The sequence below is a fragment of the Bos indicus genome, chromosome 13 (assembly GCF_029378745.1).
Source record: "Bos indicus isolate NIAB-ARS_2022 breed Sahiwal x Tharparkar chromosome 13, NIAB-ARS_B.indTharparkar_mat_pri_1.0, whole genome shotgun sequence".
NCBI classification, from domain to species: domain Eukaryota; kingdom Metazoa; phylum Chordata; class Mammalia; order Artiodactyla; family Bovidae; genus Bos; species Bos indicus.
In genome coordinates, this window is record NC_091772.1 from 72,720,027 (window position 1) to 72,745,606 (window position 25,580).

A 25,580-nucleotide genomic window follows, 5' to 3' on the forward strand; every position below is an offset into this window, starting at 1 on the left:
GTTTAGGGTAAATCATGTGACAACAAAGCCAATACAGGGCTCCTCTGGTTTGCTTCAGTTTTCCGGGGTGAAGATGTGACCTTGGACCAATGACTCGGTGCCTCTGAGCCTCACCTCCCTTACCTGTGAGGTAAGGTGAAAAATTATTACTGTGCAGATGAAATGAGATGATGCATGTAGATTACTTGGGTTGATAAATGCTTGCTCTGCTGTCCTTTATATTAATGTCACATAATGACCTTATGGCTAAAATCAAAGACTCTGGAGCTACTAAGCCTGGGTTTGGATCTCAGCTTCACCACTTACTAGCTAGGTGACCTTGCCTAAGGTCACCTAGACCCTCTGTGCCTCAGTTTCCTCCTCTGTTTATAAAATGAAGCTAATAGGATTATTGTGATGGTTAAATGAACGGATGGTTGAAAAGCCTTTAGGACAAGAGTCTGGAAACACAGGAAGTGCTATGTAAGTGTTTGTTCAATAGATCATAATGTGTTCCCTTTAACCCCTAAAGGTCCTTCTGGAGAAAAGTTAGAAAATAACAGCTTCAAAAAGAAACCAGCTATTTCCAGACTCTAATTGATAAAAGGAATGGATTCCTATAATCCCAGCGGTCCCATTTGCCTTTTCGAAGATTGAGAGGCAGAATGTGTTTGCAATGGTGGAATCTTCGGCAGGTAACTGGCCAGACTGGAGTACTTGGGGACATGGTCCACTTTCCTACGGCGCCTCGCGCCCTTCCACCGAGCTTGACCGAGGACTGACGGCTTTTCCGACACGGGCCAGGGGCGGGCCAAGGGGAGGAGGAGGGAGTGAGCTCCCGGGATCCCCTCGCCCCTCCCCCCCGCGCCCAGTGAGTAATGACATTCACGGGGAAGGGAGGGAGCGAGCGAGCGAAGGAGAGTGGCAGGCTCGGCGAGGCCATGTGATGCTGGGCGAGAGAGCCGCCGCCGCCGAAGCCTTCTGCTTTCCTCCCTCGGATTTCGGGCTGTCATGGCGACCCCCAACAACCTGACCCCCACCAACTGCAGCTGGTGGCCCATCTCGGCGCTGGAGAGCGATGCGGCGAAGCCGGCGGAGGCCCCCGACGCACCCGAAGCGGCCAGCCACGCCCATTGGCCCAAGGAGAGCCTGGTTCTGTACCACTGGACTCAGTCCTTCAGCTCGCAGAAGGTAGCCTGGAGGGAGCCGGGGAACCCGATGCGCCTCGCGGCTAGGAGACTTGGGGGAGGGGACCCGGGAGGGTTTAAGGATCCGAAGATCTGCTCAGAGACTGGAGGGTAGAATCTGGAGTTGGGGGGCCCGGAGGACGGGGGACGCTGGGTTGCTCTCCGGGGAGGTGACTGGCCCTGTCTTGGGCCCCAGGAGCACCGTCCCTCATCCTAGGCACAGACATTCTGCCTCTTTCCCTCCCAGAAAGACCTGATCTGTTGGAGGGCTGAGAAGAGAGACAAAGGCAAGGGGAAGGGAATGGGCACTGCTGGGAAGGCGGCCTGTTGGAGGGGGCGGCTGCTGCGGGGAGGGGGAGGAGCGCTTCCTGGGGTCCAGCCTCCAGCCCCAGTCCCATTGCAGGCCTGCCCTCTGCGCTTCTATCCCGATACCACAGGCCTTCGGGTCAAAGCTCCCCTGCCTCTCTGTCCGGCTGGGGGACTTCTTCTAACTGGGGTTTGAAGGGTCTGACCCTAGCCCTCCCCTTATACCCCCTAATTTTGAGCTGAGATGCAACGAGTTAACCCGTCTCCCCAAACCTCAGCTCGGCCCATAAGATGTGTGTTTTCTGCTCTTAAAGGCACAGACAACCCCGCAGCCCTTTCTCAGACTCAGGGGAGCTGGAAGGTGGTTGGGAATCCAGCCCGTTGTTAAGTTATCGGGGTTCCCGCTTTCTAGGGGTGAGGTCCGAACCCCGCACCTGTAAGACCAGGGCACCTCTAGGGGCGCAATCTCCAACCCTGGGCTGTCCTATCTATGAGGCACAAATTCAGCACCATGGCCAGGTCCCAGCCGCTGGGTCCTGGTGCAGCCTACGGGTCACCCATTGCCTGACCCTTCCGCTTCTCCCTGAAGATCCTTCTGTTCCAGTCACGTATTTTCCAGATGGAGAAATAGATGCCTTAAAGAGAAATGGCCTTGGAACCAGTCTTTGATTTGATTTTGGGGTTCGGGCTCAGTTTTCATCATCTGGAAAATGGGATAATAGTAACAATTATAGCTATTTCCTCTAATTGCAACCCCTTCTTAGGGTTGCTGAGAGAGTTGTTGAAAAGATGTTATAGCTCATAGTTTTACACTTGTTCAGTCGCTAAGTCGTGTTCTACACTGGCACTAGTCACACGTGAGCATACATTACTGTTTCAAACACAGAACACTGGGTCCCACCTCAAAGATTTTGATTCAGTAGATCTGGAGTGGGGCCAAAGATGCTGCATTCTAACAGACGACCAGGTGATGCTGATGAAGCTGGTCCACCGACTCTCCTTTAAAGTACAAACTCTGAGGCCAGACAGTCCCCAGCAGGAGAGCCATCTTCCCCAATAATTCACCATGGAGTTTTTGGCAGGTCATTTTGCCTCCCCCAAAGCCTCAGTTTTATAATCTGTAAAATGGAGCTAATGGCAGTACCTTCTACAGAGGGCTATTTGTGATAGTAAAATGAGATGATACACAAAAAGTGCTGATAGCAGTGCCCGGCACAAGATCAGGGCTCTGTTGATAATGATATCACTAAAGTGTAAGGTAAAGGAGGAGATGGAGTTAACCAAGGTCACGCGGGGACTCGTCCATAAATTCTATACATGCGTGCTGAACACCTACTGCACGCCAGGCTCGACAAAGTTGCTGGGGATTTGGGAATGAGTCAGACCCACTTCCAGATGCCAGGATCTCCTCCTCCCCCAGAACCTCAGGAGACAAGCCCCAATGTCCAGGACTGGACAGGGGTTTGGGGCTGGCACCTCCCATCACCATTTCCCGAGGAAGCCTCCTGAATATTTCTTATTCAGGATGAGCTCAGCTCAGGGCTAAGTTGCCCCCTAAGTCAAGGATGGGACCACCCAATGCAATCCCATTTGTGACCAAGCCTCTGACAAAGGCATTCTCCTGCCTCTCCTGCCAGGGCCTTCTCCTTGCCCAGGTGCCCATGGTGGGTTCTAGAGGCAGTGCAGCCTGGCAGAAAGCTCTTGGGCTGTGCAGTCAGATGGTCCTGGCTTCTGGTTTCATCTTGAGTGCTCACTGGCTGTGTGACCTTGGACAAGTCACTTCACCTCTCAGTGCCTCTATATCCTCCTCTGGAAAGGGGGACATTTGCATCTGGCTCTGCAGGATTTCTGGGGGATTCAGAGGACATGGACACATGTTAAGTGTCAGGCACACAGCAGGAGCTTAGCGTTGCCTTCTTTTCCATCAGTCCTAAAGGACCTTGCCTGTATGCACAGCAGTTCCCAGAGGGCCCTCCCACACATGGCAGAAGGCAAGTAAATAGCCTCAACCTGCCACTCTGGCCTTGCTTGTCAAGCTCCTGGGCACTGGCACCCCAGTCCTGTCCATGTTGCCCTTGGCCATGTTCCAGCTCCACCCCCACTCCCAGGAGTGCCACAGGCGAGGACTGCACAGCCCACCTCTCCTCCGCTCAGAAGTCTGCAGTGGCTCCCAAGTCCCTCTGGGAAAAATCCAGAGTTGTCATAATGGCCTCAGGCCCTCCTGCAGGATCCAACCTTGCCTAGTCGTGGAATCCTCATCAATAGGGGGAAGCCTATGAACTTTTCTCAGAATAGTGTTTTTAACTGAGTAACATCAATACATAGGAGCATTGGATTAGAAGGAAAACCAGTCCTACCGAAGTACAGCTATTGACATATTTTCCAAAACAAATGAATTACATAATAATATGTATTAACCCATCGTATCACGTGATCGAGTGCCAGGACTGATGACTACTGTAATGTTGAAGTCGTGACAGTTATAACTGCAGCAGCTGTGAAGTGATGACAGTATCTGATTCCTAGTGGTGACAATATTGCAGGCACTGCTAACACTACCATGCCTTGTCGCCTACACTCATAATTGAAGAGAATGCTAAGTGTCAGCCTGAGATGACTGAAAATAAACCTGTAATTTTCCCATCCTAGTTCAAGGACTCCCTGATTTTATTCATAGACCCCGGGGTCTAGGAACCTCTAGTAAAAATCCCTGTGCACGACTCTTCCTGATACCCTCTCCTCTGTCTCCCATACATCCTGCTGCAGTCACTCTGGCCATCTCACCATTTCTCAAAAATTTCAGACATCTCCACCTGAGGGCCTTTGCACAGGCTGTCCCCTCTGCCTGGAACTCGCTTCCTCAGATCACTGTTTGAACTACCCCGTCACTTTGTCCTTTGCTCAAATGTCACCTTCTCAGAGAGGCCTGCCTTGATGGATCACTCTGTTGGTTTTTTTTTTTTGGCCGCCCTGGGTCTTCGTTACAGCGCATGGGCCTCTCTAGTTGCGGAGCACTGACTCTACTGCAGGGAGGCGCAGCAGCTTCAACACAGACATTCCAGTTGTGGCATGTGGGCTTAGTTGCCCCACGGCATGTGGGATCTCAGTTCCCCATCCAGGGATCGAACCTGCATCCCCTGCACTGGTAGGTGGATTGTTAACCACTGGACCACCAGGGAAGTCCCTGGATCACCCTATTTAAAATGCCCTGGACCCCCAGTTTCCCTTACCTTGCTCTGCTTTTTTTCTTTTTTTCCCAATGAACTCACTATCTTTTGACACACTATCTCATTTTAACTGCTTGTCTTCTGTCTGCACCCGTTAGAGTGTCAGCTCCCTGTGGGCAGTTACCTTTGTTTTGTTCACTACTGAGTTTCAAGCACTTAGAATGAGACCTAGCGCAGAGTAAGCATTCAGTAAATAAGTGCTGAAAAAGGGCTCATTTGTAAGCTTCAAAATGTTATATTAAAAGGCATTTGATTCTGTAAGCCTAAAACTGCTCTAAGAAATAAAGCTTATTAATTTTTTTCAAAAAAGTATTTGAGACAAATAAACTAAGATTCAGAGACTCCAAGTATCTTTTACAAAGTCACACAGCAACTAAGTGGCTGGACAGAGATACCAACCCAGCCCATCACCATTTGTTCAGGGCCTGGGTGAGGGGAGACAGTGCCTAACCACGACAGTGAAGCACCAGTGGGTGAATTCCAGGCACCCACAGGGGAGACAGTTTGCCCAGAGATGGCTGATGCCTGGTCACACTGAGTGGTGACCACCTGAGTCTGACCCAGCCTCCAAGAGGTAGAGATGGCAGATGGCCTTGATGGCTGCATGCCCTTCCCCCGGGCCTGGCTTCCTCCCACACTCTCCTCCCCCGCAGAATGGCACATGGCCGTGGCCTGCAGCACAGCTAAAGGAGAAAGTCTCCTTGGCTGCTTGCCAGTGTGACCCCGAAGCAGCTCCAAGCAGGACTGTTGTTCCTCTAAAGATAGTCCCCTTCCCAGGCAGGAGTCCCACCACCAGGCATCCTTACTGAAGTTCAAGGCCAGGGCCCTGGGAGTAGACGCCCTGCCAGGATGCACCGTCAAATGTCTGGACCTGCCAAGGGCAAAGGCCTGATTTAGTTTCTGTTTCCATATATCCAGAGATCCCAGCCTGACCCAGAGGCTGGATGGCCCAGCGGAGCTCGCCGGGATGGGCTAGAGGGGAATGGTTGGGTTCCAGCAGAACTCCAGCCTCGACTGCCCTGCAGCTCCTACAGGGCACAGGCACCACCCATGAGCTCAAAGATACACATATAAATGCTTTCTGTCATGCCCACTCACACTTATACACACACAGGCACACACACTCATATTCACACTCATGTACACATGCTCACACAAGACTGGGTGCTCACACTGATTTGTATCCATACCCACCCACACTCGTGCACACACATGTGCAGACATTTGCTCACTTACACAGCTGCCACTCAGACACATGCACACACACTCACACGACTAGACCTAACAAATGCCACCCTGGCATTCCCTCTGCCACAGTCCCCCCCATCTTAGAACCAGCAGTTCCCACCCTCTGCCGAGGAGGGCAGAGACAGCCCTGTCTCCCGCAGGATCTGAATGTTGCATCAGCTCAAAGCAGGGCCACGGGACACTCAGAACACGGAGTTCAGCCTTTCATTTTACTAACAATTAAAAGGAGGTTCAGAAAGGGGCAGCAGTAGTTCCGAGGTCACACAGCATTGCCCCGCAGCAGAGCCAGGCTGAGGACCTGAGTCCCTGCCTCCCCATCCTGCCCACGGGGCCTGCTTTTGGTTCCTGCAGCAAATGAATCTGGGTGAGGGCTGGGGGCTTCAAGGGCTGATTACCCCTTCTTCACCACAGTCCAGCACACAGACGGGGTTGTTCATGTTAGCTGTGAGGGTGGGGCATCAAGTACTCTAAGACATCAACCAGGAATGCAGGGTAGGGCAGTGTGTGTGTGTGTGTGTGTGTGTGTGTGTGTGTGAGATAACAGTGATGTTGGAACCCATGAATTCACCTCTCACACTGGGACTTTATCCATGTCATTCCACCTCAACCTTTTGCCAGCCTTGAAGGAGTAAAATACATTCCTCATTTCACAGAAGCTAGGGATCAGAGAGGTCACGTGACTTGCCCAAAGTCACATAGCAAATAAGCAGCAGAGTCAGCCTTCAAGTTCAGGTCTGTCTGCCTCCAAAACCTAGTCTAATTCAAGAAGCCAAGACACACATTACCCCTACAGTATGCCAGGCACTGTTCCACAGGGACTAATCTATCTAATCCTCACAACAACCCTCTGAGGAATTTACTCGTGAGACTTCCATTGAACAGATAAGGAAACTGAGGCACACAGATGGAGAGCTACTTGTAAAGCCAAGAAAGAAAGAAAGAAAGTGAAGTCAGTCAGTCATGTCTGACTCTTTGCGACCCCATGGGCTCTAGCCTACCAGGCTCCTCCGTCCATGGAACTTTCCAGGCAAGACTACTGGAGTGTGTTGCCATTTCCTTCTCCAGCAATTAAGTGCTAGAGCTGGGACTTGAACTGGCACAGTCTGGCATGCAGCTTAACATTTTGACTATAACACCATGTTGCCTCTTCTGGGAGCTTATCTCTTGGTATCTGGGAGGAAGACTGGGGACACCCAGGCTCAGGAGTTACCACCTAGGTATGGAGGGGGGTCATCGATGCTTTACCAGAAGAGACCTGTGCTTCTCTTGGGATGCCTTCTCTTTCTCCTGGGCTGGAGATAGAAATAGGGAGAGCTTGTAGGCATGGAACTTGCCATCCTTTTGCTGGGAGACCTTGGACAAGCCCAGCTTTCTCTCTGAGTCTCAGTCCACAGAGAGAGGACAGTTGCACTAGGTGGTCATTAACCATCTCCCAGCTAAGAACTGTTGGGCTGGATCAGGAGCAAGCTAGCCTCAAAACTCTCCATTAGAATCTACCAGCTCCAGTGTTTGTCAGGGACCCTCTGGACCTTAGGGAAAGACTCTGGAGAGGGCAGGTCCAAGACTCCCTGGAAGGAGCCCCCGGGGCAGAGAACACTAGTCTGGGAGTCAGGAACCTTCTAGTTTTAGGTCAACTGCCAAAGTGGCTGTGTGGCTTTGAGTAAGTTAGTTGCCCTCTCTGGGCTTTCATTTTCTCATCAAGATAAACAGGGAGATGGTCCCTGCTCTGCCACCCTATGAAAGGCTGTTGTGAGCATCCAACGACCAGATAGGAAGGTGTTTGGGGACAATAAAGGGCTAGGCTGATGTCAGCAAATTCTTTTCACCTCACTTTAGATTTCTCAAATCATTTGAGAAATGTTGCTGTTGATTATGATGATGATAAGAAATTCTGCAAATGTCCTGGTCAGATTCACGTTTGGAAGCCAGGCTGAGTCCAATCCTGATCGTGATAATCATGAATAAGTGCTTTCTATGTACCAGACACGGTGTCGGTGCTATTATTAATACTTCAATTCGGCAACAACAACAAAATCTGAAGCCTAGAAAGTGTAAGGAATCTGCCCAAATTCACACAGCAGAGCCAGAAATCCTATCCCAACTATGTCCAACTGTGACTCCCAGCTCCCTAACCACCAGTCAGCACTGCCCGTCGTCCCCAGGGCAGAGCTGTCTTCCTCCCTCCACCAGGCACCAGGCACCAGGCCCCCACGAGGTACGCCACCCCGTCCAGCACCCCAGGGGCCCGGGAATGGGTTCCAGCAACATGTCCCCTCCGGTGTGTGACCTCTGACCCCTCTTCCTGCACGCCCCGCCCCACCCGGGCAGAGGGTCCCCGTGTGTCTTCCCGCCTTCCCCGCTCTGACCCTGGCGCCTGCAGGTGCGGCTGGTGATCGCCGAGAAGGGCCTGGCGTGTGAGGAGCGGGACGTGAGCCTGCCACAGAGCGAGCACAAGGAGCCCTGGTTCATGCGGCTCAACCTGGGCGAGGAGGTGCCCGTCATCATCCACCGCGACAACATCATCAGCGACTACGACCAGATCATCGACTACGTGGAGCGCACGTTCACTGGAGGTACGGTGGCCGCGCAGGCCCAGACAGCGCCCGGAAGCTTGGCAAACCTGGGAACCCACGCCCCAACCCCCAGGCCTGGTCTCCCCAACAAGGAACCATGGGCTACAGGCTGGGCTCAGATACCCCCTCCAAGATCCTCAGATCCCCGAGGACCCCCACTTGGAGCTCTAGGGCTGTAGCCTCCTCCCAGGAACTCAGGAGTCACAGACTGGGCCACAGACCCTCCCGAGCCCCACAGGCCCGAGCGGGGCCCAGAGCCCCTTCTAAGTCCCCACAGACAGGACCCAGATCACCCAGAGAGGCCAGGGTTCGGTCGGGACCCTGAAACCCTATAAGCACAGTCAGAAGCAACAGACTCTCCGGGAAGCGGGAGACCAGCTCGGATACCCGAGAACTTTCCAGAGGTGAGCAGGGCCCAGCTCCTCAGAGCCCCCAAGTTCTTCTCCACCCCTCCCTGTTCCTTCCTTCCCTCTGGCCCTGCTCAAGTTCAGTAGTTCAGTCCCCATGGCGGAGACGGGCCCAGATGCGCAATGTTTAAAAAAAAAAAAAAAATGAATTAGTTGCCAGCATTTAAAAACCAAGGATGTTTCAGTTTCAAACATCCAGGATTCCAACTTCTCGCCAAGTCTGGCAACACTAGGCCTAGACTCCCACCTGAAAACAGGCCTTGGCAGGTGAGAAGCTGCCCCTTGAAGGACAGTCTGGCAGGGCTCCCTGGAGGAGAGGTAGGCGGGCAGGACCACTGGCGTCCCCTGTTAGCCTGGTAAGGACCTTATCCCAAGAGTCAAGGAAAGGGGGTGGGCCCAGGAAAGTGTTAGTCGCTCAGTCGTGTCCGACTCTGTGTGACCCCATGGACTGTAGCCCGCCAGACTCCTCTGTCCGTGGGATTCTCCAGGCAAGAATACTGGGGTAGGTTGCCATGCCCTCCTCCAGGAGAATCTTCCTGACCCAGGGATTGAACCAGCATCTCTCATATCTCCTGCATTCTCAGGCAAGTTCTTTACCACTGGCATCACCTGGGAAGTCAAGGAAAGGGAGTGGGCCCCAGACCGCTGGATAATTTGTGGTTCCAGGATGCTGAGGTTGGGGGGTGTGGTGCCAGAGGCTGGCCTCTCTGAATCAGGGGGGCGGGAGGCCCAAGACTGGGCCCTCCATCCCCTCCCCAGCCCCGCGCTGTGTCCCGCAGAGCATGTGGTGGCGCTGATGCCGGAGGCGGGCAGCCCCCAGCACGCGCGGGTGCTGCAGTACCGCGAGCTGCTGGACGCGCTGCCCATGGATGCCTACACACACGGCTGCATTCTGCACCCCGAACTCACCACCGACTCCATGATCCCCAAGTACGCCACGGCCGAGATCCGCAGTGAGTGCCAGGCGCGGGGGTGGGGCCGCAGGACCCTCCTGTAACCTTGGCTTAGCCCCCCTCCTCCCTCTAAACCCAATCCTCACTCCTCCTCCTTTTCCTCCTATTTCTGTGTCTCTTACTCACTTTCTTCCTTTCATTTCTCCTCTTTTTACTCCTTCTCTCCTCTTCCCCGTGGATATCTCTCTCCATTCCTGTGTCTATTTGTTCATTTCTCTATCTCTCACTCTGGGTCTGTCTGTGTCTCTCTCTCTGGCTTTCCATCTCACTCACTGTTTTGAACTGAATGTCTCTCTCCATCTCTGACAGTTCCGCTTTCTTGTCCCCATCTCCTGCCCCCCTCCTCTTGTCCTGCTATCCCATACAGAGGCTATCGGGCTATCTGTCGCCCCAGAGGCGTGTCTGTCCATGGGAGCTTGGACACTTCTCCAAAGGCATCCCAGCCCCAGACACCTGGGGTTGGCAGCCCAGGGCCCTGAGTGACATTCGGGCTGGCATCACCAAGGATGACTGCCCAGACATTGTGAGGCCCCCAGTGGAGTCTCTGATTTCTGATTAGTCCATCACACGTGTACTGTCATAACTGCCAGCTTGAATGTGCCCACAGCCTATGTTATCCTTTCATTTTTTTTTTCCCCCAGTACTCAGTATATAAGGGTTGGATGAAATCAGATCATCCATCAACAACTGTTTACAGACTTTGGTCCAGGCTGTATGCAGACACCATGGAGTCCTATACACAGAGGAAGCATGACGAGTCTAAGTAGATAATAGATGCTTGGTAAATGGTCACTTCCTCTCTCTCAAGGGAACGAGGCTCATGTCTGAAGGTGAGGCAGATTGTGGAACTTGATTTCATCCTTTTAGAGTGCCCCTAGACAAGACTCAGGATTTGTCTATATTGCTCTGTCCCCAGTGAATCAACAACATTTTTGAGGTCTTCTATGACCCAGGCCTTGGATAGGGAGCTGGGGACAGAAGGGGACTGTTACAGCATCTACCCTCCCAGGGTCATGGTTTCCTGGAAGCAGAAAGACAAATGACCAGGTAATCACAATGCAGGACTAAGTAAATTTGAACAGCGTCTCAGGAGAGCAGTGTGGCACTCTGTATCGAATATTAAAAGGCCCACACCTTTGGAGATTGTCCTGCGATGACAATTGGATGTGTGAGCCAAAGAAGTATGTACAAAGATATGCATTGCAGCATAGGAGCTAATAGCGAGAAGCTGGAGATAACCTAGTTGTCCATGAGCTGGGGAAATGAATGCATGAATGTGTATGCGTGCTCAGTCATGTCTGACTCTTTGTGACCCTATGGACTGTAGCCCCCCCAGCTCCTCTTTTCATGGGGTTTTCCAGGCAAGAATACTGGACTAGGTTGCCATTTCCTTCTCCAGGGGATCTTCCCAACCCAGGGATCGAACCGGAGTCTCCTGTGTCTCCTGCATTGGCAGGCAGATTATTTACCTGCTGAGTCATCGGGGAAATAACCTTGTTGTCCATGATTTGGGGAATAGGTAGATAAATTCTATTTCTTACAAACAATGGACCATCGCGCAGCTGTTAAAAAAAATAATAGGCTTATGGAATGCTCTTTAAGACGTATTAATAAAGAAGAAGAAAGTGAAGCATCTAATGTGCTATCATTTATATATGTCAAAGGGGGTCCAATGGATACACGAGCGCTTGCAAACACAAAGCGTATTTCTGGAAGGATGCATGAGAAGATTAAGGGAGCAGGACTAAGGGACTGCAGATTGAGAGAAGAGAGATTTACTTTTCTCTGTACATTCTTTAATATTGTTTGAATTCTCAAGCAAGTATGCATATATAGTCTGTTCAGGACTCATTGATTTAAATTTTTCTAATCTAGTACCAATCAGTGTTATGATAAGGGGAACACAGAGGCTGGGGCTAAAGAAGATGCCCATCCCAGCCTCTGGGGTTATGGAGGGCTTCTGGAAGGCAGCAATATTCAAGGATGACCAGGAACTAGAAAGGGAAATAAAAGAGAGAATCCTTTTAGGTTCACGGATAGGAGAGGGAGTGGTGTGAAACCGAAGGACACTTAATGGGGTTGATGTGTGTAGCCCAGTGGGGGTAGGTGTGGTCCTGGTGTGAATCTAGGGAGTAGGGCTGGCAGAATTGGAATTTTATCTGATGAGCAGCAGAGAAACAGTGGTGGAAAGTGACAGGATCAGATTTGCATTTTATAAAAATCATTCAACAGAAAGAAGAGTGGGTGGGACAGTTAAAGGGTCCTGGCTGTCATCTAGGTGAGCAGTGATGCTGGTCTGGACTAGGTGGAAGGAGGTCCTAAGTGCTTCTGAAAGATAGAGGTGCTCCCCCATCTTGTCCTGAGTTATTTGAAGGTACCTAGAAGGCACTGGTGGGGAAGGCAATGGCACCCCACTCCAGTACTCTTGCCTGGAGGATCCCAGGGAGGGCAGAGCCTGGTGGGCTGCAGTCCATGGGGTCGCTAGGAGTCGGACACAACTGAGCGGCTTCACTTTCACTTTTCACTTTCATACATTGGAGAAGGAAATGGCAACCCACTCCAGTGTTCTTGCCTGGAGAATCCTGGGGACGGGGGAGCCTGGTGGGCTGCCGTCTGTGGGGTCGCACAGAGTCGGCCACAACTGAAGCGACTTAACAGCAACAGCAACAGAAGGCACTGGGGTGCAGAGAGGATCTCAAGACTCCAGCCCAGCTGAGGGAGAGAGGAAGGACCTCACAGGATGCAGAAGTCATCCTGCAGTGACCCCTCCCCCATCCCAATTAGTCAAATGTCTTTCCTTGGCCTGGTCTGCCCTCGTGGGGTCTAAAGAAAGCCACATGGGGAGCCCTGGGTGACTGGCAAGAGGAGAAGATACTGTCCTTGAACTTCAAACTCATAAAACATCGATGAGACTTAATATAGCCCCATAGCTGAAAGATCTGGGAAGTGTGCTTGCTGATATCAGGCCAGGAGATGGGATGGTGGACAGTGAAACCTCAGAAGCAGAAGCTGAACAATTGCAGTCACTCATTTATTTTCTCATTCTATTCCATTCATTCATTCATAAACTTCTGTGCCATGCCTGTACTGGTTTTGAGGGAACAGAGATGAATCAGATATATTCACTGTTCTCCAGATACTTGGGTTCTGGTGGGGGACATGCACATCCAGAGATAAGTACACTGGCATCAAAATGTCCATGTGCAGCAGTACATGTTGTGCACTGCACAAGTCAGGGGGGCACTTTTCACATAGACCACAATGTGAATAGATTTGTGTAATGGCAGCTGATTAATGTGTTTGCATTCTCTGGAAATCTGTACAGCATATGCTGGAGGACAAAGAGACCTAGAGTATCAGGAAGGGCTTCATAGAAGAGGTGATCTTGAGCTGGATCTGGAAGGGGAGTTTCAGGAATACAGGACAAGGCCCTTCCAGGAAGACGAAGCAGTCAGAGCAAAGCCCTAGAGGTTTGGAATGATCTGGACATTCAGCGAGTACCAAGAGACATGGGTTCGATCCCTGGGTCAGGAAGATCCACTGGAGAAGGGCATGGCCACCCTCTCCAGTATTCTTGCCTGAGAACCCCATGGACAGAGGAGCCCGGCAGGCTCCGGTCCATTGGGTTGCAAGGAAGTGACTTAGCACACACGCACGCCCAGGCATCTGGCTTGGCTTAGTGTGGGGCAAGCGTGCTGCAGTTTGGGAAGTATGCAAACAAGCAGCAGGTGAAGCAGAGAAAATGATGGGGTTGGTTGGGTGAGGGTGAGTTTGAGGAGCCCAAAAGATATCCAAATGGAGTTGGGGCTTAGGGGAGAAGGGAGGTCAGGTTTACGCACACCTGACCCACTGTGTGTCCCAGACTTACTGGCTAAGAATTCTGGAGAAATTCTGCCCCGCACATGGAATCTGTTCCACAGGATCTTATCCCACTTGATCTTTCCACCTCCTCTTGTAAAACCCATGGCTCACAGGTAGACTTTTTAAGGTAGATTACAGGACAGTTCCTCTCTCTCATTAAGAATAATTCTCACGGTGCTGCCTTGAGTTCCATCACTTCCCCATGTTCCATCACTGGCCTTTTTGGCATCTTTAAAAAGCCAGTTTTCCCAGAAAACATGGTCAGTATGTCCCTATATCTTCAGGGAATTTCCCTCACCAAAAGTGGACACCCCGCTCTCATGATTTTTCGTTTTTTTAACTGAACAAGTTTTTCCTTGTGGGTTACAGTGAGTGAGCACCAGACTGAGAATCAGACAGATCCAGCTTCAAAATCTCTGCTTGTTGTTTACTAGTTGTGTTACATTATTTAGCCTCTCTGAACTTGTTTCTTCACTACAGAAAGGGGTGGGGGAAATGTAAACTGAAATAGGAGCTTGTCCAGATTTAGGGTGATATTCATTTCCGGCCAGACTCCTACTCATCCCCCAGAGTCTCCTCCTCCTTGAGCTTTCTTGATACCTTGTGCCCTCTGGGTCCCACAGTATCCATTCCTTCTTCATTAGAGGTTGGCCATGCTATGTCATAGATATCTGTTAAGGGTCTGTCTCTCCCACTAGCCTGAGCCTAAGGCAGGATGGCATCTCATCCATCCCTATGTCCTGGCCTGAAGTGACATAGTGTCTGCTGGTTATGCCTGTTGATATTGTTACTTTCCAGACTAGTGTTTGAGTGGGACCTAGTCCAAGGTGTAGGGGAAGGGAAAGGAAAAGCACCAGGTATCAGATGAATGGGACCTTTCCTATTTTTTCCCCAGGACATTTAGCCAACGCCACCACAGACCTCATGAAATTGGACCATGAAGAGGAGCCCCAGCTCTCTGAGCCCTACCTTTCTAAACAGAAGAAGCTCATGGTGAGTGCCCCTAGGTCTGCTCATTCCCCTCTCCCACCGTCTTTTCCATGGAAGAGAAGAACTGGGAGAAGCTGGTTCTAAGTAGAAATCATTTGATGACCTGAAATAGGAAAACCACTGGCTTGCTTTTCCAATCCTGTCTCCTCTGTCACTTACTGGCTCTTTGACCTTGAGCAAGTCACTGTGCCCCTGCAGCCTCCCTTTCCTCGTGTCTTCAGTTGTGTCTGTAAGAGCAGAGCTTTGTATTGAGGTTCTTGGGTAAATGTAGTATTGAGGGCGTGCTTTAAGGAGAACCCGGTAAGGATGGGGTAGGAATGAAGAAGGATCCAAGTTCACCTGCTCTGGACCTTAAAGGGTACCACAAAGTCACCTTGAACAAAGGGATAAACTTTTATACCCTTGTATTAGCCATTGGCCCAAGTATTTCTCAAATATTTCCAGGAAACTCCTTTTTGGCCAAAAGCAGTTCTCTGGAGAAGGGGCAGCTTTGAGCCACTATCAACCAGCTTTTACACCCATGAAAGGGATCTGGTCAGGACAGCTAAGCTCACTAGACTGCTGTGAGCAGCAGATGAGGATGCTTTGTAATGTTGGGGTATCCAATACCCTTGAGGGATTATTTGGAGACTGGGTTTGGCAGAAGGGGGTTTGGACCAAGATTCTTCCATCCCTGCTCATCTTTGCCCTATTGAAGCCAACTCAGCTCCTCTAGCTCTTGCCTGTCCTGCCCACAGGCCAAGATCTTGGAACACGATGACGTGAGCTACCTGAAGAAGATCCTGGGGGAGCTGGCCATGGTTCTGGACCAGATCGAGGCTGAGCTGGAGAAGAGGAAGCTTGAGAACGAGGGTGGGTGCCAGTTCTGGGGTACGTGAGTGCTGGAGCACATCCAGCCCACCCTGTCTGTCTCAGCATCTTTTCCCCAAAGATCTCAGAGGACTGTCCAGGTGGTTAGGATCATGGGCCATGGAGTCAGAAAACCTAGGTTTAAGTCCTAGGTTGGCCACTTGCTAGTTGAATGGCCCTGGGCCAGGTATTTCACCTCCCTGAACCTCAGTTCCCTGTCTATAAAGTGGGGATAATAATAAGACCTACTTCAGAGAGATGCTGAGACACTGCATGAAATTATACATGTAGAATGCTTAGATCAGCGTTTCGCACACAGTAGGTATTTAATAAAGGTTAATGATGATGATGATGGTAGTGATGGTGGTGACCATTATCCCGTATACCACCTCACCTTTCCCCCACTGAAGGATGTATTATGTGTTATGGCTCCTTCATGCTGTAGCCATACATCTAGGCTCAGCTCGACTCTCTGATCTTGACTCTTTCTATTCTCAAGTGCGTCTCTTCTTGGGACTCTAAGTATGCCAGCCTCATTTCCACCTCCAAATCTTTGCACCTGCCACTCTTCCAGGCTGGAGTACCCTCTCCATACCACTCTGCTCCTTGTCTTCATTTATCCACCATCTTTGCCATCACCTTCTTCAAATTTCATTCTGGACTTTCCCATTTTGCTCTATTTTAGGTGGCCTGTTAGTCTGGTCTCCTCAACAATGCAAATTTGTGGAAGCCATGCAGCTTGCATTGCTACACTTACAGCTTCATACACACACACATAGATGTCTGTGTATTTGGAGAGGTTGTGGAGCACAGTATTCTAAAAGATAGGTGTAGAGTCAGACAGATTCAAATTAGGGTTCCAGCTTTGCTGCCTATACTGTGTGACTTGGACAAGTTTCTTTCCCTGTTGGAGCTTCAGTTTCCTCATCTGTGAAACAGGATGTGTGTGAACGTGCACAGTCACTTCAGTCTTATCTGACTCTTTGCAGCCCCATGGACTGTGGCCTGCCAGGCTCCTCTGTCCATGGGATTCTCCGGGCAAGAATACTGGAGCAGGTTGCCATGTCCTCCTCCAGGCAATCTTCCCAGGGATCAAACCACATCCTCTGTGGCTCCTGCACTGCAGGTGGATTCTTTACCTCTGAGCCACCAGGGAAGCCCGAAGTAGGATGGTAATAGTACAATTTAAAACCTTAACTCCATCCTGTTGAACTCTTTAAAAAGTGAAAAGCACTCAGCACAGTGTTTAGAACAAACTAGTTTATTGCATGTGACAGCTAAAGACATGTGCATTCTTCAGATGAGAAAACTGAGGCTCAGAGAGGTAAAGTGACTTGCTCAAGGTCACACAGCTCTTAAATGGCATAGTTAGGACAAGAACAGCTTCCCTTTTGTTGGGTCCAGTGTTCATCCAGCACTTCACAGCTGAGGCTCCAAGTGCAAGGCACACACAAGTACCTAAGGTCCTAAACAGGGACAAGGTCATGTGTGCTGAAACCAACTGTCATAAATCCTTTCTACAAAAAAGTGCTGTATGGCTAAATGAGTAAAAAGAATATATGTTGAGTTGGCCAAAAAGTTCATTCGGGTTTGTCCACATGATGTTATGGAAAAACCTGAATGAACTTTTTTGACCAACCTGATACCTCAAGAAGGAATTTCCTCATTTCTATCTCAGAGGGTGCTGAAGAAGGGCTATTATGGAAGAGTGTTCAGGGGCCAGTGGACTTAGCTGGACTACATGTTGCCCATCATCTGGAAGGCTAAGCAAGACTAAGTCAAATGATGGTCACAGGGATTTTGAGAGCAGCAAGAGTGTGCAAACACATGTTGAGCATCTTCTTGTATCACATTGACTAAAGCCCCGTTGGCTAAAGCAAGTGACACAGCAGAGCTAGGATTTAATGGGTGGAGGGTTGGATTCTTCCTCTTGGTGGCAGGATCAGTAAAGCCTTTGCGTAGGGGCATGCCTGCAAGAATAGGAGGAATTTGTGGCTGTTTCTGCAGTCTCCTTGGGATGAAGTGTTCTGATTTCACTTTCAGTGGGTTTCACGGGAGACAGAAGCACAGATGAGATGGTGGTGGCTAGGACTGAGGTGGTGGCCGTGGAGATAGAAGGCATGAAAGACTCCAGAGGTATTTTGGAGATTAAAATGGGCAGCAACTTGCTGAAAGGTTGAGGATGTCAGGGGAAGGGTGGGGAGTAAGAGGGGAGAAAGGAATCTAAGAGGACTTCTGAGGTCTTGGTCTGAGTTACTGATGATACCGTTTCCTGATATGGGCAAGGGGGACTCAAGAGTCCAGTTTGGGACACAGTGAGTTTGAGATGCTTTTGCAGCACCCAAGAGGGCATGTCACGTAAGCTATCAGATATTCCAGTCTGACTTTCAAAGGAGAGGCCAGAATTTGGGGATGGAAATTTGCGAGTCTTCAGCATATCCGTGGGTTTTTTGGTTTTGTTATTTATCTACTTATTTTGGCCATGTGGCTTGTAGGATCTTAGTTCCCTGACCAGTGATTGAACCCATGCCCTTGGCAGCCAAAGCATGGAGTTCTAACCACTAAACCGTTAGGGAATTCCCATGTATGTTGTGATTCAAGTTATAGAATTGGATAATGTCATGTAGAGGATAGTGGAGAGAGAAAGACGCATCAAGACCTGCTAATAAGTTATTTATTGCTTATACCAAACTGTTCCCAAACTCAGCAGCTTAAACAAAAAGCTTTTGTCATAGCACACATTTTTCTGTGGATCAGGAATTTTGGAGCAGCTTGGCTGAGTGGTTCTAATTTGGGGTTGCATGATGCAGGCTGCAGTCCAGCTGTTGGCTGGGGCTGCAGCACTTTGAGCTGAAGGATCGGAGATTGCTCATTCACGTGGGTCTTGACTAGAGGTCTCAGTTCCTCAGTGGCTGATGGCAGGAGACCTCAGTTCCTACGTGGGCATCTTATTAGGGCTGCTTGAGTTTATTCACAACATGGCAGCTGGTTTTCCCCTGAGTGAGTAACCCCAGAGAGATAGAAGCAGCAGAAGCCACATTATCTTTTATGATCTACCCTTGAAAGTCATTCTGTCACTTCTGCCACATTCTGTTCATTCAAAGCCAGTCATTAAATACAGCCCATATTCAAGGGGAAGAAAAGTGGGCTCCACAAAAGAGGTAAGTATCAAGTAATCTTGGACATATTTTTTCTTTTTCTTTTTAAATTGAAGTATAGTTGATCCGCAACATTATATTAGTTGCAGGCAACATTATATTAGTTTCAGGCAATTTACCTTCTGAGCCACCAGGGAAGTCAGTTTCAGGTATACAGCATAGTAACTCAGTATTTTTACAGATTATACTCCATCAAAAGTCTTTACAGGGTAATGGCCATAATTGCCTGTGCTATACAGTGTATCTTTTTTGCTTATCTATGCGATACATAGTAATTTGCATCTCTTAATCCCATACCCCTAATTTGCCCCTCCGGCTTCCTTCTCCCCTTTGGTAACCACTAGGGTTTTTTTCAATTAATTAATTAGCTGTTTTTGGCTGCTCTGGGTCTTCACTGCTGCAAGTGGGCTTTCACTAGTTGCTGTGCACAGGCTTCTCACTGCGGTGGCTTCTCGCTGCAGCTCGAGGGCTCCAGGGCCTGTGGGTTCAGTAGTTGTGGTGCACGGGCTTAATTGCTCCACAGCATGTGGGATATGCTGGGACTAGGGATTGAACCCGTGTCCCCTGCACTGGCAAGCAGATTCTTAACCACTGGACTACCAGGAAAGTCCAACCACTAGTTTATTTTCTCTCTTCTTTATGGAAAGACATTCTATTTTATTACTTATTTGGCTGCACTGGGTCTTAGTTGCACCATGTGGGATCTCCAATCTTCATTACCACATGCGAGATCTTTAGTTGCTGCATGTGAACACTTAGCTGTGGCACCCAGGATCTAGTTCCCTGACCAAGGATCAAACCTGGGACCCTCTGCATTGGGAGTGCAGAGACTTAGCCACTGGAACACCAGGGAAGTCCCAGGAATGGACATTCTTAAATAGTGATGCACATGTATATGTTTGCAAACATCTGTCTGCAGGCAAACACCAGATGTACGTGAGTGTACACTTCACTCATGCATGTGGTAATCCAGCCCACTTCATGGACACAGGCACCCACATGTGCAGCTGTCTACATGCCTATACACAATCAGCTGCACGGATCTGAGCAGACATTCACATGGTTAAACATACACACCATGCAGGTTGCAGACACATAGGTCCACACAGAGACCCAAATCAAAATGCACCCATTGAAAGGGGATTGTGTGTCTGTAGAAATACATACAGATGTGCGTATTTGCACATAGAAAGAAGCAGCTTAATGCAGTGGTTATAAGCACAGGCTCTGGAACCAGAAGGCCTGGGTTCAAATCCACACTCTGCCACTTACTAGTTGTGTGGCTTCTACTAAGTTACTTAACCTCTCTGGGCCTCAAATTCCCTCACCTGTGAAACAGGGATAATAATGGCACCTATTTGATTGGATTGATGTGTGGATTAAGGAAATGAAAGCACACTCTCCTGGTTCGTCTCGTGCCTCACAGATCGTGCCTTCTTGTGCGCCATCACTAGTTTCTCTCATTGCCCAATATCTAAACCTTGGCGTGTCCCACAGCTTAGTCCCTGGTCCTGTTCTCAAATCTGTCTACACTCATCCAGTGCGTACCCCGGCACTTCCATCCCCGGTCCTGCCTCCTCTCACTGTCCGTCACCCTGATCATGATCTTACCCCTCTTCTTACACAGCAGTAACTCCCTTATCCATCATTATTAACAGCCCCTTGTCTGCACCTTCAGCTCCCTTATCCCTCTCCTACTTCATCACACTTTGCAAAACCTCAGTTCAGTTCATTTCAGTTCAATCACTCAGTTGTGTCCAATTCTTTGCGACCCCATGGACTGCAGCTCACTAGGCCTCCCTGTCCATCACCAACTCACAGAGCTTGCTCAAACTCACGTCCATCAAGCCAGTGATGCCATCCAAACATCTCATCCTCTCTCGCCCCTTCTCCTCCTGCCTTTAATCTTACTCAGCATCAGGGTCTTTTCTAAAGAGTCAGTTCTTCGCATCAGGTGGCCAAAGTATTGGAGTTCAGCTTCAGTATCAGTCCTTCCAATGAATATTCAGGACTTATTTCCTTTAGGATGGACTGGTTGGATCTCCTTGCAGTCCAAGGGACTCTCAAGAGTATTCTCCAACACCGCAGTTCAAAAGCATCAATTCTTTGGCACTCAGGTTTCTATATTATAGTCCAACTCTCACATCCATACATGACTACTGGGAAAACCATAACTTTGACTAGACGGACTTTTGTTGGCCAAGTCATGTCTCTGCTTTTTAATGTGATGTCTAGGTTGACCCCATGGACTATACAGTCCATGGAATTCTCCAGGCCAGAATACTGGAGTGAGTAGCTTTTTCCCTTCTCCAGCAGACCTTCCCAACCCAGGAATCGAACTGCTTTCAAAACCTCAGACCACTCTCCACCTATTCAGCCTATACCCAGGAGCCTAAACATGGCTGGAGGAACGTACAAGGATGGTGGCTGATCTTTATTTCTTTCTTTTTTATGATTATTTATTTGGCTGTGCCAAGTCTTGGTTACAGCACATGTAATCTTTGGTGCCACATGTGGTATCTTCATTTGCAGCATTCGAACTCTTAGTTGCAGCATGTGGGATCTACTTCCTTGATCAGGAATTCAACCTGGGCCCCCTGCTTTGGGAATGCAGAGTCTTAGCCACTGGACCACCAGGGAAGTCCCTGGCAGGTCTCATTTTGAACTCATGACCACTAACCTTAGATGGCCTTCCTGCTGCCCCAGGCCTCCCACTGCCTCCTCTTCAGATGGCGATTTACTACCTCTCCTTTCTCCTGAACCCTCCAGCTGCTTCTCCCACATCCTCACTCTCAACTCACCCCCATAGCTACCCTCCCACCAGTCCCAGTGCCTGTATATACACTGTATTTTATCGATTCTAAGATGCATCTTTGTTAAATTACATGTCAACATCCCTGAAATTGGAAGGTTCTCAGTAGTTTAATTGGCATCGTTTGTTCTCTCTCAGGTGGATGTCTTACATTTGAAACTTAGAATTAGAAGCTTAGATGTCTTGAAAGACAGTGCTGTACTCCCTCTTGTTACCAAGGATGAACTGTTCTTGAACCAGCTAAGCCCAGTCCCTTCCCTGTGTACTGATGCCACCCACGCTCATCCACTCAAGGACAACCACAGCAGTAATTCTCTCCACTTCTCCTGTAGTGTCTCTTCCCCTCTTGGCTCAATCATTCCCATCAGCATTTTTTTTTTTTCTTCCAATTTACGAAAACACTCTTGACCCATCTCATAGTATCGGTGTATCCTTCCCATTACAGCAGAACTCTTTGAAGGGTGACTTTTGCTCAATGTCTCCATTTCCCTTCCTCCCTTTCTCTCTTGGACTCCCTCCAGCCAGGCTTTCATCTTTCATTGTCAGCATCTACTCCAGCTGTTCTTGTCAAGGTCAGCAGCCGCCAAATGCAATCTCCAGGTCTCAGCCTCCCCTTCGGTGACCTTCCGGCAGCGTCTGACCTCAGCTGAGCCCTCTCTCCCTGGCACACTTTCTTATCTTGGCTTCTAGGGCACTGCCCTTTCCTGGGTCATCTCCCACCCCATAGGCTGCTCCTTTCATGCTGCTTCTCTGGTTGCTTCTTGTTGCCCAAGATTTCAATCATGATGCCCCCAAAGCTCCGCCCTTGGTCCCGTTCTCAGCTCTGTCTCCACTCATGCCCTTGATTATGCCACGCACCTGTGCCTCTAACTGCAGACATATCATCTCTCCTCGGAAGTCTCATGAGCATCTGGAAGGTTCCATAGTCAAGAACAAACTTTTGATCAGAACCTTCATTACATTTTAGCTCCTCCTCCCATGAAACCATGAACCTCTTGAGGGAAGACATTGTGTCTTATCACATCTTCATGACCAGCACACATGCTCAGTTGTGTCTGACTCTTTGTGACCCACGGAACATACCACCAGATACACATTTTAAATGTCTTAAATTATTAATTAATTAATCCTTGACTGCACTGGGTCTTCATTGCTGTGAATAGGCTTTATCTAGCTGCAGTAAGTAGGAGCTGCTCTCTAATTTTGGTGCGCAGGCTTCTCGTGGCGGCTTCTCGTCGCGAAGCTTAGGTAAGTGGGTGCTCAGGCTTCAGTAGTTGTGGCACACAGGCTTAGTTGCCCGCGGCATGTGGAATCATCCCAGACTAGGGATCAAACGCATGTCCCCTGCATTGTCAGGTGAGGTCTTTACCACTGAGCCACCAGGGAAGCCCAGAGCCTCAACTTTTACTCTGACCATGACAGGGAGTCATTACAGGGCTTTGATCAGAGAGAAGGACATGATCTGACTTAAGTTTAATGGGATTCCTCTGACGACTGTGCTGAGAATAGACTCTAGGGAGTCAAAGGCAAAAGATAACGATTGTTAGGACCAGGGTGGTAACAGTGGAGGTAACATCCAACGTTGGATGTTTTTTGAAAGTAAAGTGGATGGGAACTGCTGCCAAAGTATATGTGGGTGTGAAACAAAAAGAATTTGATATGTCATGAGGCTTTGGGCCTGAATAACTGAATGGATGGAGGTGCTGTTACTGATGTGGTGGATTTGGGGTGATGATCAGGAATTCAGTTTTGGACTTGTCCAGTTTGAAACACCCAGTGAACAGACAAGTAGAGCTAGAAAATAAGCAGTGTGATATGTGAGTCCAGAGTTTAAATAATCTTCCTGACCTAGGGATCAAACCTGGGCCTCTTACATCTCCTCCATCGGCAGGTGGATTCTTTTACCCCTGTGCCACCTGGAAAGCCCCTAAATACATATATTTGCATTTAACAAGTCAGCTGATTTAAAAGAAAAGAGTAATATAGGAAGTATATGCATATGGCCAAGATCATGAAAGAAATACAGGAGTGGGTGACCTTGGGGAAACACTGTGGCCAGCAGACAGAAGCCAGAGGCGTTAAGTGATGAGAGAGAAGGGAGTTATGGGAGGACAGAAGCTGAGCCCGCCCCACCGCCATCTTGTCGTTCTTCCACTCCAGGGCAGAAATGCGAGCTGTGGCTCTGCGGCTGTGCCTTCACCCTTGCGGATGTCCTCCTGGGAGCCACCCTGCACCGCCTCAAATTCCTGGGACTGTCCAAGAAATACTGGGAAGACGGCAGCCGGCCCAACCTGCAGTCCTTCTTCGACAGGGTCCAGAAACGCTTTGCCTTCCGGAAGGTTCTGGGCGACATCCACACCACTCTGCTGTCGGCGGTCATCCCCAACGCGTTCCGGCTGGTCAAGCGGAAGCCGCCATCTTTCTTTGGGGCGTCCTTTCTCATGGGCTCCCTGGGAGGGATGGGCTACTTTGCCTACTGGTACCTCAAGAAAAAATACATCTAAAGCCAGGCTCCGGGCTTGGTGTCTGACTGTCGGTGTCTCTGTGCTGTGTGATTCCCCACGAGCTCTCGGTAACACACCGTCTCGTCTCACGAAAACTTGGAGAGCCCCCTCCCACCCCTTGTTCGGAGTAATTCTAGAGTCAGTGTGAAAACATTCCATAGTTTAGAAGTAGATATTGCCAGTGCCGTGAGTTGAGGCCACGGCTCTACTAAAGGAGAAAAAGAATGAGTGGGAAAGAGAGAGAGAAAGGAAAAACAAAAACACGAATGCCTTTTTTTGTTTGTTTTGATTCAAGGTCTCAAGATGGAACTGTGGGGACTAGTTGGGATCTGAGGTGAGTCCCAGGCCATTTCATTCATAGGGCCGAAATTCTGGGAGGTGCTGGGGACTCAGAGGGCCTGACCCTCGCCTCCCCTTCCCTCTTGCCCAGGGAAACTCTTCCACAGGACAAAGCCAACATCAAGACTCGACTCTTCTAAGCGGTACTTCCGGGTGGGGCTGGAGACCCGGAGACCCGCATGGGAGACCCCTGAAGATCGGCTCAGGGGCTTCATTCTTCTCCTGGACCTGAACTGAGTCAGCACTGGCTGAAGCCAAGGCAGTGACATCCAACCAGAGGCTGTGTCTGGGACCGATGCCACAAGCACACCCTCCCATTCCCCTCTTGATTTGAGCAGAGTGCTGCTGGGTCTGGCGCTTTACCGGAAGTTCCTGAAGGCAGCGTCCATCCCATCCTCCTCTTCCCACCTGGAGTTGAGTTTTCCCGCCATGTGAGGTGGACTTTCAGTAAAAGCCATGTTGACCATCTCTCGGAAGTTCAGCCCTGGCCAGAGTGTTGGGTTTGGAGATGGATGGTCCTGGGGTCCCTTCTCCTGCCTCTGCCAAAGCCATCTCTGTCAATGCCTGCCTTCCCCATCACTCTCTGGGCTTCCTCCGTGCCCCACCATGTCTCGCAGGGTCGGGGTGGGGAGGTGTCTCTGCATCCACGCTGCCAGCCCCTGGGGCATCTCACTTCCCTGTGCCTTTTGCATGTTGGGAAAGGTTCTGAGTGTCACTGCCGCTCATGCTTGAAAACCACTGAAAGCCCCCAATAAAGCATCCAGGAGGAGCCGCCGCTTTTCATTTGTAAACCTGAGCTGTCCATCTAGCTCTCATTCCCAGAGGTCAGAGGGGTACCTCTCAGGGCTAGAGGGGTAAAGATAAAACATTCAGACTCTGTGAACCTGACTCTCCCTACTCTGTCGCCAGTTTTGACCATTTCACTTCTATAAAGAAGGAAGAAATGACTGATGGCTTTGGGGGATCCCAAGGCTTGAGCTGGGGAGACCAGGTTTTATCTGATATGAAAGGATAGAGAGGATATTAGAGCATCTGTCTAGTATTTTAAGGCCCATTATTCAAGAGGGCCAGGTGACTTCGGATCTTGGTTCAAGCCTAAGAATATAATTGCTGGGTCTCACCCAGCTGCAAAGGAGGCTGGGAAATGTAGTCCTGGTTGGCCAGCCTATTGCTCAGGAAGGAGAGAA

General features: G+C 49.8%; 1 protein-coding gene across 3 annotated transcripts; it reads left to right on the forward strand.

Moving 5' to 3' along the window:
* Positions 1–852: 852 nt before the first annotated feature.
* On the forward strand, positions 853–25,162 carry GDAP1L1 (ganglioside induced differentiation associated protein 1 like 1). Of its 3 annotated transcripts, XM_070801729.1 has the most exons (8): positions 853–1,170; positions 8,328–8,520; positions 9,707–9,880; positions 14,637–14,734; positions 15,469–15,601; positions 23,711–23,889; positions 24,350–24,388; positions 24,485–25,162. In XM_070801729.1, the coding sequence occupies exons 1-7, from the start codon at positions 991–993 to the stop codon at positions 24,374–24,376; spliced, it is 984 nt and encodes a 327-aa protein (XP_070657830.1). In that variant the 5' UTR covers positions 853–990; the 3' UTR covers positions 24,377–24,388; positions 24,485–25,162. The 3 variants fall into 3 exon arrangements, with proteins under 3 accessions (XP_070657830.1, XP_070657829.1, XP_019828341.2); XM_070801728.1 differs by lacking the exons at positions 24,350–24,388; positions 24,485–25,162 and having other exon boundaries at positions 854–1,170; positions 23,711–24,081; XM_019972782.2 differs by lacking the exons at positions 24,350–24,388; positions 24,485–25,162 and having other exon boundaries at positions 856–1,170; positions 15,469–15,583; positions 23,711–24,081.
* The last annotated feature ends 418 nt before the right edge of the window (positions 25,163–25,580 follow it).

Excerpts from the sequence above, each read along its gene's own strand:
- GDAP1L1 (XM_070801728.1), top strand. The coding sequence starts at position 991 with ATGGCGACCCCCAACAACCTGACCCCCACCAACTGCAGCTGGTGGCCC. Across the intron at positions 8,521-9,706 it reads GGAGCGCACGTTCACTGGAG|AGCATGTGGTGGCGCTGATG; the intron begins GTACGGTGGCCG and ends TGTGTCCCGCAG. Across the intron at positions 9,881-14,636 it reads CGCCACGGCCGAGATCCGCA|GACATTTAGCCAACGCCACC; the intron begins GTGAGTGCCAGG and ends TTTTTTCCCCAG.